At 45.8% G+C, this 12523-nt stretch overlaps 1 protein-coding gene across 1 annotated transcript in view; it reads right to left on the bottom strand.

The window, feature by feature from the left end:
• Positions 1-7846: 7846 nt before the first annotated feature.
• Positions 7847-12523, bottom strand: part of itga11a (integrin, alpha 11a) — a 104178-nt gene continuing 99501 nt past the window's right edge. Inside the window, exons 27-28 of the mRNA XM_080214474.1 lie at positions 11538-11651; positions 7847-10004 (exon numbers count right to left, since the gene is read on the bottom strand). Of these exons, the coding sequence (XP_080070600.1) occupies positions 9915-10004; positions 11538-11651 (204 nt within the window). The 3' untranslated portion in view covers positions 7847-9914. The remainder of the gene's footprint in view (positions 10005-11537; positions 11652-12523) is intronic.

The raw sequence follows: 12523 nt of genomic DNA, 5'->3' as shown, positions 1-12523 counted from the left end.
TGTGTAGGGAGGTAGGCCTGGGTGGGATTGTGATCAGTGCAGACTGGATCTGCACTGTACAGTTTCTATGATAGTGTGGTGCTTGCTGCACAACATTGTGGAGTGTAATGATGTACAAATCAATTGATGGCAACATCGTGGACAGAGCACCAACCTCTGATGAGAGGGAGGAAATCCCTGTTCCTGTGGAAGTTTCTGTATTGAACAAGGGGGCTGCCAATGACCGATCAGCTCGGAGACAAGGCCGTGTAGCTGGATTCAACACTGAAGGAGACAATCAGCGCCAGGTGGGTCCTTGTACGAAATTAGTTCTCGTAAGTCCTCCAATATCATAATTACCATCAGCCAATCCCTGGTGATGTGCTTCCAATTTTAAAAAAAGCTTGGACCTTGACTCCTTGAAGAATCATCCATCCCCCCACCAGGGAAAGAATCAACATCAATTAGTTGGATTCTAATCACATTCATATGGCTGAAGCCCTCATTCATAACCATGCGTATCATAGTACAATCACATGGCTACCAATGAATGTAAACGAAGGGCTCATGATGCCAAGTTGTCTGTAATCCAACTATGTCCATAATGCTAAGAGTGCCATGAATTTGAGTTCAAACCGTGTTCAAACTGCTGATAGGATTGTATATAAACAGATATGACATCTTACATATGAACTTATAAGTGGGTGATAATTTACTGCTGAAAGATCTTGCGCACCATCCATTCTGGCCAGGGGTCCAGTTTCTGATGTGGCCATTGTGCATAAGTGATGGGATTTTACGGCCTTGCTCGGGCGAGACCAGAAATTTGTGTCTGAGGTCAATGGAGATTTCTAGTGTCAGACGCTTGCCTGCTCTCATTCTATGGTGGGCGAGGTGATAGAGTTCGGGCCAATATTCCTGGCTTCCATACACCTCTCTTACTTCACAAAGCACATCCTGTGACAGCTGGAATGCTAATTTTAACAAAATAGTGGGCAGGTGACTGATGTTATTTGCACAATGCATGGCCTCTTGGGATGAAATGCCTAAACCAGGCCGATGTGTAACCCTGCAATAAGAACATAATAACTAGGAGCAGGAGTCGGCCATCTGGCTCCTTGAGCCTCCTCCACCACTCAATAAGATCATGGCTGATCTTTTAGTGCACTCAGCTCCACTTATCCACCTCTCACCATAACCTTTCATTTCTTTACTGTTCTAAAATTTAGCTATCCTTGTGTTAAAAACATTCAATGAGGTAGCCTCAACTGCTTCACTGAGCAGGGGATTCCACAGATTCACAACCCTGTGCGTCAAGAAGTTCCTCCTCAACTCAATCCTAAAGCTGCTTCCCCTTATTTTAAAGCTATGCCCCTTAGTGCCAGTTTCACCCCCAAGTGGAAACAACATCCCTGCTTCTATCTTATCTATTCCTTTCATAATCTTATATGCTTCTATCAGGTCTCCCCTCGTTCTTCTGAATTTCAATGAATATTAGCCCCAGTCTACTCAGTCTCTCCTCATAAGCCAACCCTCTCAACTATCAATCGGAATCAACCTAGTGAATCTCATCTGCACCCTCTCCAGTGCCTGCATATCCTTTCTCAAGTAAGGAGACCAAAACTGTACACAGTACTCCAGGTGTGGCCTCACCAGCACCTTATACAGCTGCAACATAATCTCGCTGTTTTTAAACTCCATCCCTCTAGCAATGAAGGACAAAATTTCATTTGCCTTCTTAATTACCCGCTGCACCTTCAAACCAACTCCTTGAGATTCCCAGGTCCCTCTGCACAGCAACGTACTGCAATTTTTTACCATCTAAATAATAGTCCATTTTGCTGTTATTTCTACCAAAATGGATTTACCAACATTGTACTCCATCTGCCAGCCCCTTAGACTATCTATATCTCTCTACACACTTTGCTCTTCCACCCATCTTCGTGTCATCTGCGAATTTTGACACACTACACTTGGTCCCCAACTCAATCATCTATGTAAATCGTAAACAATTGTGGTCCCAACACTGATCCCTGAGGCACACCATTAGTCATTGTCTGTTAGGTAACCAATCCTCTATCCATGCTAATACATTACTTGTAACACTGCGCCTTTGTCTTATGTAGCAGTTTTTGGTGCAGCACCTTGTCAAATGCCTTCTGGAAATCCAGATACACCACATCCATAGGTTCCCCATTGTCCACTGCACATGTAATGTTCTCAAAGAATTCCACCAAATTAGTCAAACATGACCTGTCCTTCATGAACCCATGCTGCATCTTACCAGTAGGACAGTTTATATTTAGATGTCTCGCTATTTCTTCCTTGATGATAGATTCAAACATTTTCCACTTAGAAGTTAAGCTAACTGGCCTATAGTTACCTGCCTTTTGTCTACCTCCTTTTTTAAACAGTGGCATCACATTCGCTGTTTTCCAATCTGCGGGAACCACCCCAGAATCCAGCGAATTTTGGTAAATTACCACTAGTGCATTTGCTATTTTTCCCACTATCTCTTTTAGTACCCTGGGATGCATTCCATCAGGACCAGGAGACTTGTCTATCTTTAGCCCCCCCCCCCAATTAACTTGCCCAACGCTTCCTCTTTCGTGATAATGATGGAAATGAATGCCTTGCATCCAACACTGACACTTGAGAGGCACCTACTGCCCAGCACGTTTGCAGATCCTGATCATTGAGACTTCCTTAAAATCAAACTTGGATAGACAATGGAAGATACAAAGAACATTTCAGTGTTTAAGCTTTGAACTTAGTGATAGAGCAGAGAAGGAAGAAGCTTCCAGACACATCAGAAATCTGCTGCCAACCTTGATCTTGTTGCCAGTGTGTAGAAATGGACTTCAGCATTGCAGTCTTCATGATTGTCGGTAAGAATTGTCTGAATGTGACTATTTGGGGTGGCATGTCTCACAGTAGTTAGCACTGCTGTCTCATGGTGCCAGGGATCTGGGTTTGATTCCTGGCTTGGATCATTGTGCGGAGCCTGCATGTTCTCCCCGTGTCTGTATGGGCTTCCTCTAGGTGCTCTGTATGGTCATCCTGTTGAGTTTCCTGGATATTGGAACTCATACTCTGGGCGGACTGGACCAGGCGGCTGAGGTGACCTGTACCTTTTCATAACCGAGACACCAGGGCTGGGGCTCTGCTCTTACATCCATTCTGAACACTCTGCATGTGTCGCTCCATAAGAATGGCCAATCTTTCGTGGTTAGAGCTTGAGATTTGTGAGCCCCTGGTGGAATGTGGAGCTCATGACGGTGATGGATTCCACCGTTTGCAGTCCAAGAGACTGCATTGCCTCAGGGAATTCAGACGTTCATATGTCTGCTGAATGCTGTATCCCGAAAAGTGACTCCAGAGGGTTCACATTCCTGCCCACTGGAACATCATTGTATTTCCTCCCTCCTCTGAAGGAGCCAGAGCAGGCCTAAAGGGCTGAATGGCCTGTTCCTGCTTCCAGTTTCCATGTTTCTGTAAGGGGGACTGTGCAGAGATGTCTCTGACTCTGATACCTCCTCCTGCACTCTGGTACAATACTTCCACCCTGTGTCAAAGCCTCTACGTGCGAATTACATTCCTCCAAACTGCAGATATCTGTGTTAGCGCAGTGTTGGCTAATATGATGCAACACTGGCTCCTTGGCATCTGGTTCAGGATGGGGCAGGGGGCTGGGTTCAGGGACGAGAGCTGGGATCTGTGTGAGACACGCAAGGCGTTATGTAGGTGTAGCACTTCTCATCGTGAAAACAGGCTCTGGCACATGCCATTGCCTTTACCAGGCTTGTGCCACCCTTATGGCACAACCCCATTATTGTGCTCCTTTTTATGCCAACAATCCTTTGTACTCTGTGAACCGGCATCATGACTTCCACCGTTACCACCATGTGTCCAGGTAATTTCAGCACTGTCTTTATTACCTGCTCCCGATGATTCCCCATCATCAGCAGATAGCGCTGTGGAAATGTCCATGCCCATCTGTGTAACGGGATAGATGGGTCTCAGGCAGGCTGCCCACCCACTCTCCCCAGTCTGAGCCACTTCCATGGCATTCTGCACCCTTTCCAACCACCATGGCTACAACATCAGTTGGTGTCAGCCTGATATATAGTGCAAGGAGGGATGTTGCACTTCACTGCATCAGCTTATCACATTGCTCATTCACACCTCTTCTGTGCACACCCAGCTGAGCTGCATGTACATCCAAGCCTCAGTGCTGAAGCAGAGGAATGTGTTCGGTCTGGCACCTTACTGCAGCACGCAACCTTCCCTCACAACCATGTGTGGATGACCCAAGCTACTTACCTTGCTGGAACACAGCACGTCATTGAACTTTTTTCCTGCACTGAATCTAGACTCATAGAATCCCTTTGGTGTCGAAGGAGGCCATTCGACCTCTCGAGCCTGTACTGACAATCCCCATCCGGGTTCTATTCCCACAACCCTACGTATTCTACTAATACGTAACCCTACTAATCCTGTTGACACTAAGGAGCAATATAGCATGGCCCATCCACCTAATCCGTACATATTTGGACTATGGGAGGGAACCAGAACTCCCGGAGGAAATCCACGCAGACAAGGGGAGAATGTGCAAACTCGATACAGACAGTGACCCAAGGCAGGAATTAAACCCGGGTCCCTGGTGCTGTGAGGCAGCGGTGCTAACCACTGTGCCACCGTGCTGCCCCTAGAATATTAATGAAGCAACTTGTGACCATCTGAGTAACAGTGTGAAACCTAGTTTTCTTTGAAAAACACAGCCCACCTTTTGTCTCATAACCAACATTAGGAGATAAAAGTAAATAGTCTTTCTTCATATAATTACAAATTTTCAACACACTGAATTACAAAAGCAAATTCTTTCCAAATATTTACATATACAGGAGTTGTTTTACATATAATACAGAATCTGTAAATGTCCACAGCATAGAAATTTTACACACGCTTAAGTAGTTACGTTGCATGAGAATTTAAGTGTAAAATCTCTGTCAGTCACGCCTTCATGGGCAGTTTTTACAGGCTCTAGATATCTGGCTGTGATTTATACACTGTCGCAATGCTGACCTGTACAATAGTTCGCTGGTTGTAATGTATATACTAGAATTCACGGTGTTCAGTTTACAGTTGTAAAGTTAATTGTGAATGCTGTAAGTCGGAAATAATTACAGAACATGCTTAAAGTACAGCGCAGTTCGATAATGCCTGGGTTAGTGGTTCAGGTAGGACCCCTCGTCATAGTGTTGAGTGGATAAACACACTGTCAGAAAGTCCAAGATTCAAGTCCAATCTTGTGCCGTGGATATATAATGTAGACTGATGCTCCAGTGAAATGCTGAGGTCCGACTAGAAACATAGAAATTAAGAGCAGGAGTTGGCTATTCAGCCCTTTGAGCCTGCCCTGCCCTTCAGTATGATCATGGCTGATCCTCTATCTCAACACCATATTCCAGTACTCTCCCCACACCCCTTGATGCCTTTAGAATCGAGAAATTTATCTCTTTCTTTCTAAATGTGTTCAGTGACTTGGCCTCCACAGCCTTCTGTAGTAGAGAATTCCATAGGTTCACCACCCTCTGGGTGAGGAGGGTCCTCCTCATCGCAGTCCTAAGTGTCTTATCCTGTATCCTGCGACTGCGACCCCTTGTTCTAGATCCCTCCAGCCAGAGGAAACATCATTCCTGCATCCAGTCTGCCCCGCCCTGTCAGAATGTTCTATGTTTCAGTGAGATCCTCTCTCAGTCTTCTAAACTCCAGTGAATACAGGTCTAGTTGACCCAATCTCTCCTCATACAACAATCCTACCATCCCAGGAATCAGTATTGTGAACCTTTGCTGCACTCCCTTAGTGACAAGTATGTAAAGTTTATTTATTAGTCACAAGTAAGGCTTACATTAACACTGCAATCAAGTTACTGTGAAATTCCTCAAGTTGTCACAGTCTGGCACCTGTTTGGGTCAATGCACCTAATCAGCACGTCTTTCAGAATGTGGGAGGAAATTGGAGTACCCGGAGGAAACCCATACAGACACAGGGAGACTCCATACAGACAGTGACCCAAGCCGGGAATTGAACTTGAGTCTCTGGCATTGTGAAGCCGTATTGCTAACCACTGTGCCACCGTGCTCCCCTTCCTTCCATAAGAGACCAAAACTGCACACCAATGTGGTTTCCCCAAGATCCTGTACAGCTGCAGTAAGACATCCTTGATCTGTACTCAAACCCTCTTGCAATGAAAGCCAAAATATCATTTGCCTCCCTAACTGCTTACTGTTACCTGCATGTTAGTAACTGGTGTGCAAGGACACCCAGGTCCCTCTGTACATCCACATTTCCTAATTTATGACTATTTAAATAACACTCTGCCATTCTGCTTTTCTATCCAAAGTGGATAACTTTGCATTTACATTCATTTTCCTGCATCTGCCATGTATATGCTCACTCAACTTGTCTAAATCACCTTCAAGCCTCTTAACATCCTCCTCACCACTCACATTCCCACCAAGTTTTGTGTCATCAGTAAGCTTGGAAATATTGCATTTAGCTCCCTCATCCAGATCATTGATGTACATTGTAAGTAGCTATTTACAATGTACATCAATGATTTAGATGTCGGGGTGGGCTCTGATAGCAGTTGCCCACTTCCCAGGATTGTCCTAGAGTTTGCAGGAATAGGATTCCTGGGATTTGTGACGTTGGAACTCTATGAGATAACCCACTCAGCAGCCACGTCCTTTCTAAAGGAAAGAGCCCAGGCATGTACAATGTTGGCTGGTGAATTTAACCTTGATTCTATTCCTGATGTTTGTACAAAACACACTTCCCCGCAAGGAGCCACTGGATAGTGATCAGGAATGGGAATACTCAGACACTGCTTCTCTCCCTTGCCCAGGACACTATGGTTCATGGTAGTGCCCAAACTTGGCAGAACCCAGATGGCAGGGAACCTTGGCGAAACACCAGTTGGTGCCTTGAACTTACTAAACTTCTGCGGAATTTGTTTTAAACCTTTTTCCAATAAGTCTATTGAAAAGATTGATGCAACTGAAGTTTTAGCGAAATCTTGGTTGAACTTTGCCCCTCACCCCTTGACTCCAGGTAACTCCAGCCAACCACACAACAATTCTTCTGTTCCACAATCTATATTTCCAAACCCTACCCTCCCCCCCCCCACCCCACCCCGCCAACCCCTCCGATTTGTATCCAGTGCAGTCGCAGTTACCAAGAAGTGATTTCTGATAGTCATTGTTCTAGAAGCGGGTGGGAGAAATTTAGATGCAGCTTTGCCAACCTGTGGGATAAATTATCACACCTTCCCCGACTGAAATGGTTTGATGAAAGGGTTTGACCGGGTGGATATAAAGAAGATATTCCCACTTGCAGGTAAGATCATAAATAGAATCATATAGGTTTATAGCATGGGCAACACAACAGCTCAGTGACTCACTGTTTGCTGTGCAGACACATGGATTTGGGTCGGTGTCTGTGGGAGTTTGCGCATTCTCCCCGTGCTTGCGTGGGTTTTCTCCGGGTGCTCCGGTTTCCTCCCACACCCCAAAGATGTGCTATTAGGCTGATTGGAGGTAATAAATTGTCCCTAAATTAGTTTCCCTCAATGTGGAATGCCATAATCATAGATAAGGGTCATGGGTGGAGGGGGGACTGGTAATGTTAAAATGGCAACGCGGGCTCGTTGGGCCGAAGGGCCTGTTTCCTGGGCTGTTTTTGTTCTTTGAAACAGGCCCTTCGGCCCAACTTGTCCATGCTGCCCAGTTTTTACCAAGCTAATCCCAAATGCCTGCATTTGGCCCATATCCCTCTATACCCATCTTACCTATATAACTGTCTAAATGCTTTTTAAAAGACAAAATTGTACCCGCCTCTACTACTACCTCTGGCAGCTTGTTCCAGACACTCACTACCCACTGTGTGAAGAAATTGCCCCTCTGTATCTCTCTCCCTCTCTCCTTAAACCTGTGCCTGTTAGTTTTAGATTCCCCCACCTTTGGGAAAAGATGTTGATCTATGCCCCTCATTATTTTACAGACCTCTGTAAGATCATCAGTAATAAATCCAGTCGGGAATTTTATACTAGGGAGTGATGAGAATATGGAATACCCTCCCACATGGAGGGATTAAGGTGAATAGCACAGCTACATTCAGGGGAACCAGTTAAATACAGAAAGAAAGGGATAGGAGGAGGTTTGGAATGGACTGGATGAAGTGAGCTGGGAGGCGGCTTAATGGAGCATAAGGACCAGCCTGGGCTTCTTAGATTGGCCTGATTCTGTACTATAAATACTTAGAAATACCCAACTGATAGCTCTACCCCAGGACAATTTCTAACAAACCCACAAGATTGAGGGTGGCTTTGCTTTGTTGATTCTATCCCTCCTCTCACGAAGGTGATACCTCTCGCTAAGCTGCAGCTCTCCGCGTGTCACCCAAGTCACCATTCTTTCCCTGCGAGTCTTGCAGGGTGAGATCGACCAGCTTATGGGCTGGGTGGCCCAGGTCATTCACAGGGTGTGGGTTTCGCTGGCTCGGCCAGCATTTATTGCCCATCCCTATTTGCCCTTGAGAAGGCGGTGGTGTGCTGCCTTCTTGAAACACTGCAGTCCCTGTTAGGGAGGAAGTCACAGGATTTTGACCCAGCAATAATAAAGAATGGCAATTATGGTTTCCAAGTCAGGACAGTGAGTGGCTTGGAGGGGAACTTCCAGGAGATGGTGTTCCCATGTATCTGCTGCCCTTGTCCTTCTAAATGGAAGAAGTTGTGGGTTTTGAAGATGTGTCTAAGGAGTCTTGGTGAATTTCTGCAATGCACTTTGTAGATGGTACACAATGCTGCAACTTGCATTGGTAGTGGAGGAAATGACTGTTTAAGGTAACTGATTGACTGCTAATCAAGCGGGCTGCTTTGTCCTGGTTGGTGTCGAGCTTCTTGAGCGCTGTTGGAGATGCTCTCATCCGGGCAAGCGGAGACTATTATATCACACTCCTGACTTCTGCTTTTGGGGAGTCAGGAGGTGACTTTTTCACTGCAGAATTCCCAGCTTCTAACCTGTTCTTGGGGCCACAGTATTTATTTGGCTAATCCTTTCTGAAGCTGGGGTTAGCTTTAGCAGAGGGTGAAATGGTGTGAGGCAGAGGGACGATGGGGTTGTGGGGACAGATCTCCACATTGGCCTTTTCCCTCAGTATTGAACTGATGTGGTGCGCTGAGACTTAGGCCACAGCTTCCTCACATCTGAGAGAAGACAGAGAAATTCCAGGAAGACAAATTTGATTTAAAAAAAAACATTTACAATCCATAAATCCTATCAAAATTGCTGCTTATTTTCTTAAAAACATGCCTCTTGGGGTCTGTAAACAAAGATGGCAGGCAGCCAGTATTTCCTATACAAAACAGCAAGGTTTTGCAAAGTTTCTGGTGTTTTACAAAGTAAATCACTTGTCTGCTTTGGGCCCTATTTGCTGCTTAAAGGGGTAGGCGCAATTCCTGATTGCTGTAAAAGAAGTGGGCACTGGCTTACCTGCGGCTGTGTCCCTACTGTGCATGATTTTCCTTTTGTTGTCTCGCACTGCCGCGCTGCCAATCAAAGTTCAAGTTTCCAAACAGGGAAATCTCATCTGCCTCGTGCCCCTGTTTAAACATTTTTTTTTTCCCAATGGGGGTGTGTGCTCTGGGGATTAAAGCCAATCGCTGCACCTTAGAAAATTAATCGAAATGTGTGGTGTCAACAGCAAAAACAGCAGACCAGACGGGAAGGTGGATCAGGTGGCTGGCTGGTGTTGGCGCACGTTCATTGCCAGTTACTGCCCACTTGGTCAAGTCCAGGATTGCTGTGTGAATTAGCACCTTCCCTCCTTTAACGTTTCCTTTGACAGCAGCAGCTCCCAGGATCTGAATGCTCTACGCCTTTGTCGACGCCTGTCTGATCGAGCCATTCCTGACCGCCAGGGATGCCTTCCTTTTCCGGTAAGCACTTTGGAAAAAGCCAAGCTGTGGGACAAAGAAGAGACACTCTGAGGGGGACTCGTTCAGATCACAGGATTGATGTTCAAATGTCAGCCTATTCCACCCTTCTCCTGTTCACCTCCATTCTAAACTGGGCCATCTTTAGTTTAATGATCCTTTACCCAAAGACTTCAACATCCCAACACAGGAATAGAGATGACCATTCAGTCCCTTGAACCCTATGGAATTAGCTCATCTGCTGATCTGTATCTTTATTTCACCAACCTTCCCTCAGTTCTGTAACCCTCATCGAACAAAACCCTATCAATCTCAGTTTTACATTTTCTATCGAACTCCGGCCTCAACAGCATTTTTGGGAGAGACTTCCAGTTTTCTGGCATTCTTTGTGTGAGGAAATGCTTCCCTGAACTACCTTGCTCTATTATACTGCGGCATAGTGATTAGCAGCGCTGCCTCACAGCGCCAAGGACCTGGGTTCAATTCCAGCCTTGGATGATTGTGTGTAGTTTTCACATTCTCCCCATGCCTGGGTAGGTTTCCTCCAGGTGCTCCGGTTTCCTCCCACACTCTAATCTGCCATGGCGGATTGGCCATGCTAAATTGCCTCTTAGTATCTAAAGATGTGCAAGTTAGGCGAATTAGCCATGGTAAATGTGTGGGGTTACAAGGACAGGGTGGGGAAGAGGGCCTGGGTAAGATACCCTATCAGAGACTCAATGCTCCATTTGGCCTCCTTCTGCACTGTGGGGATTCTATGCAGCATCAGATCTTGAATGCGTTAAGGGTGGTACTAAATCTGCTCCACATTATAAAGGGCAAAAATGGGAACAGGGCGGCTACAGAATCATTTCCATTTAATAGGAGAAACTTACTGGCTATCTGCAAGTCAGTTAGGCTGGAGGGCACATATAATCTTATTGCTTAGACAACATGTATCAATGCATAATGTTTTAGTGTTATCTCGAGCTGTAGAAGTAGATGACCTAAGGTGGTACATTATTACACACTATATATTATCATAGAATCCCCACAGTCAGAAGGAGGCCATTTGGACCATCAGATCTGCAGTGACAATCCCACCCAGGCCCTGTCCCCATAACCCCCATATTTACCCTGCTAACCCCTTTGTCACTAAGGGACAATTTATCACGGTCAATCCACCTAACCTGCACATCTTTGGACTGTGGGAGGAAACCGGAGCACCTGGAGAAAACCCACGCAGATACAGAGGGAATGTGCAGTCTCCATACAGACAGTGACCCAAGGCTGGAATTGAACCTGGGTTCTTGGTGGGGTGAGGCAACTGTGCCACCCTTAAAATTTTCTGGCAAATTATTAGAGTGTGGATAGTGTGGCCTCGATAGAACACACTCAACTTTGGAGGGAGGCAGACGACTGCAAATGAAAATTTCAGGTACACATGCAGTGAAGAGATATACTGAATGGGGACACTTATTGGCATAATTCCTTTCTTCCCTAATCTCCCCACTGGATTGTGGCTGGATAGATAAACATGCCTGCAATGCTCATAGGTTTACTATGAAGAACTGCACTTACCTTCCATAGCGCAAGAGTTAGCAGAGCCAGCAGAAGGAGACCTCCTAACAAACTTCCAATAATAATCCAGATGGAGACCTCTGACTCGTACTGCTTGTTTATTTGAAGTGTAATCTGTAAGAAAAAGAACATGTATATGATGATGGTTTCCATTAACCCTTGTCTTTTCCACCTCCAGGAGTTCCCAGTTCCTGTACTGCATTGACATTACTATTCTTAGTAAGAAGTCTCACGGGTTAAAGTCCAACATGTTTATTTGGAATCACGAGCTTTCAGAGCACTGCTCCTTCACCACTCACCTGATGAAGGGGCAGCACTCCGAAAGCTCGGGATTCCAGATAAAGCTGTTGGACTTTAACCTGATATTGTGAAACTTCTTACCCATCCCAGTCCAACACCGGCATCCCCACATCATTACTATTCTTGCCCTTGTTTTTGCATAAGCCGGGGTGAGACCCTATGGAGTTATCTGGTGGAATTTCCCTTGCTGATCTCCCAGCGCATCCCTCCCTCTCTTCCTCGAACTGAACCAAAGCTGCCGCCACTTGACCAGGGAATTCTGATCCTTCAACCACGACATGGCTGGGGTTTGAAACTTGGCATCGTTTCAGATGCTTTCTCTGGTGTGGGAGAATCATCTTCAAATGACAGTTGGGTCACTCGGGCACGAGGTCAGCATGAAGTTTGGTAGAAGTGAATTCCTGTCCCCTCGAGGCTGTAGATGCTGGAGGAATGAACCGGAATGTCCAATACTGAGGTCAACCCACCTTGTTAAGCTTTTAAATTCATTCACAGGATGTGGGCATTGCCGGCTGGGCCAACATTTGTTGCCCATTCTTAGATGTGTTTGAACTGAATGGCTTGTTAGGCCTTCTCAGGGGACATTTAAGACTCAACCACATTACTGTGGGTCTGGAGTCACATGTAGGCCAGACCAGGTAAGGACTGCAGATTTCACTCCCTAAAGGACATTAGTGAACCAGATG

The sequence above is a fragment of the Carcharhinus amblyrhynchos genome, chromosome 28, assembly GCF_965287045.1.
Source record: "Carcharhinus amblyrhynchos chromosome 28, sCarAmb.v2.hapA, whole genome shotgun sequence".
NCBI classification, from domain to species: domain Eukaryota; kingdom Metazoa; phylum Chordata; class Chondrichthyes; order Carcharhiniformes; family Carcharhinidae; genus Carcharhinus; species Carcharhinus amblyrhynchos.
Note: the sequence above shows the minus strand (reverse complement) of the source record. Positions and strands in the feature narration are given on the sequence as shown.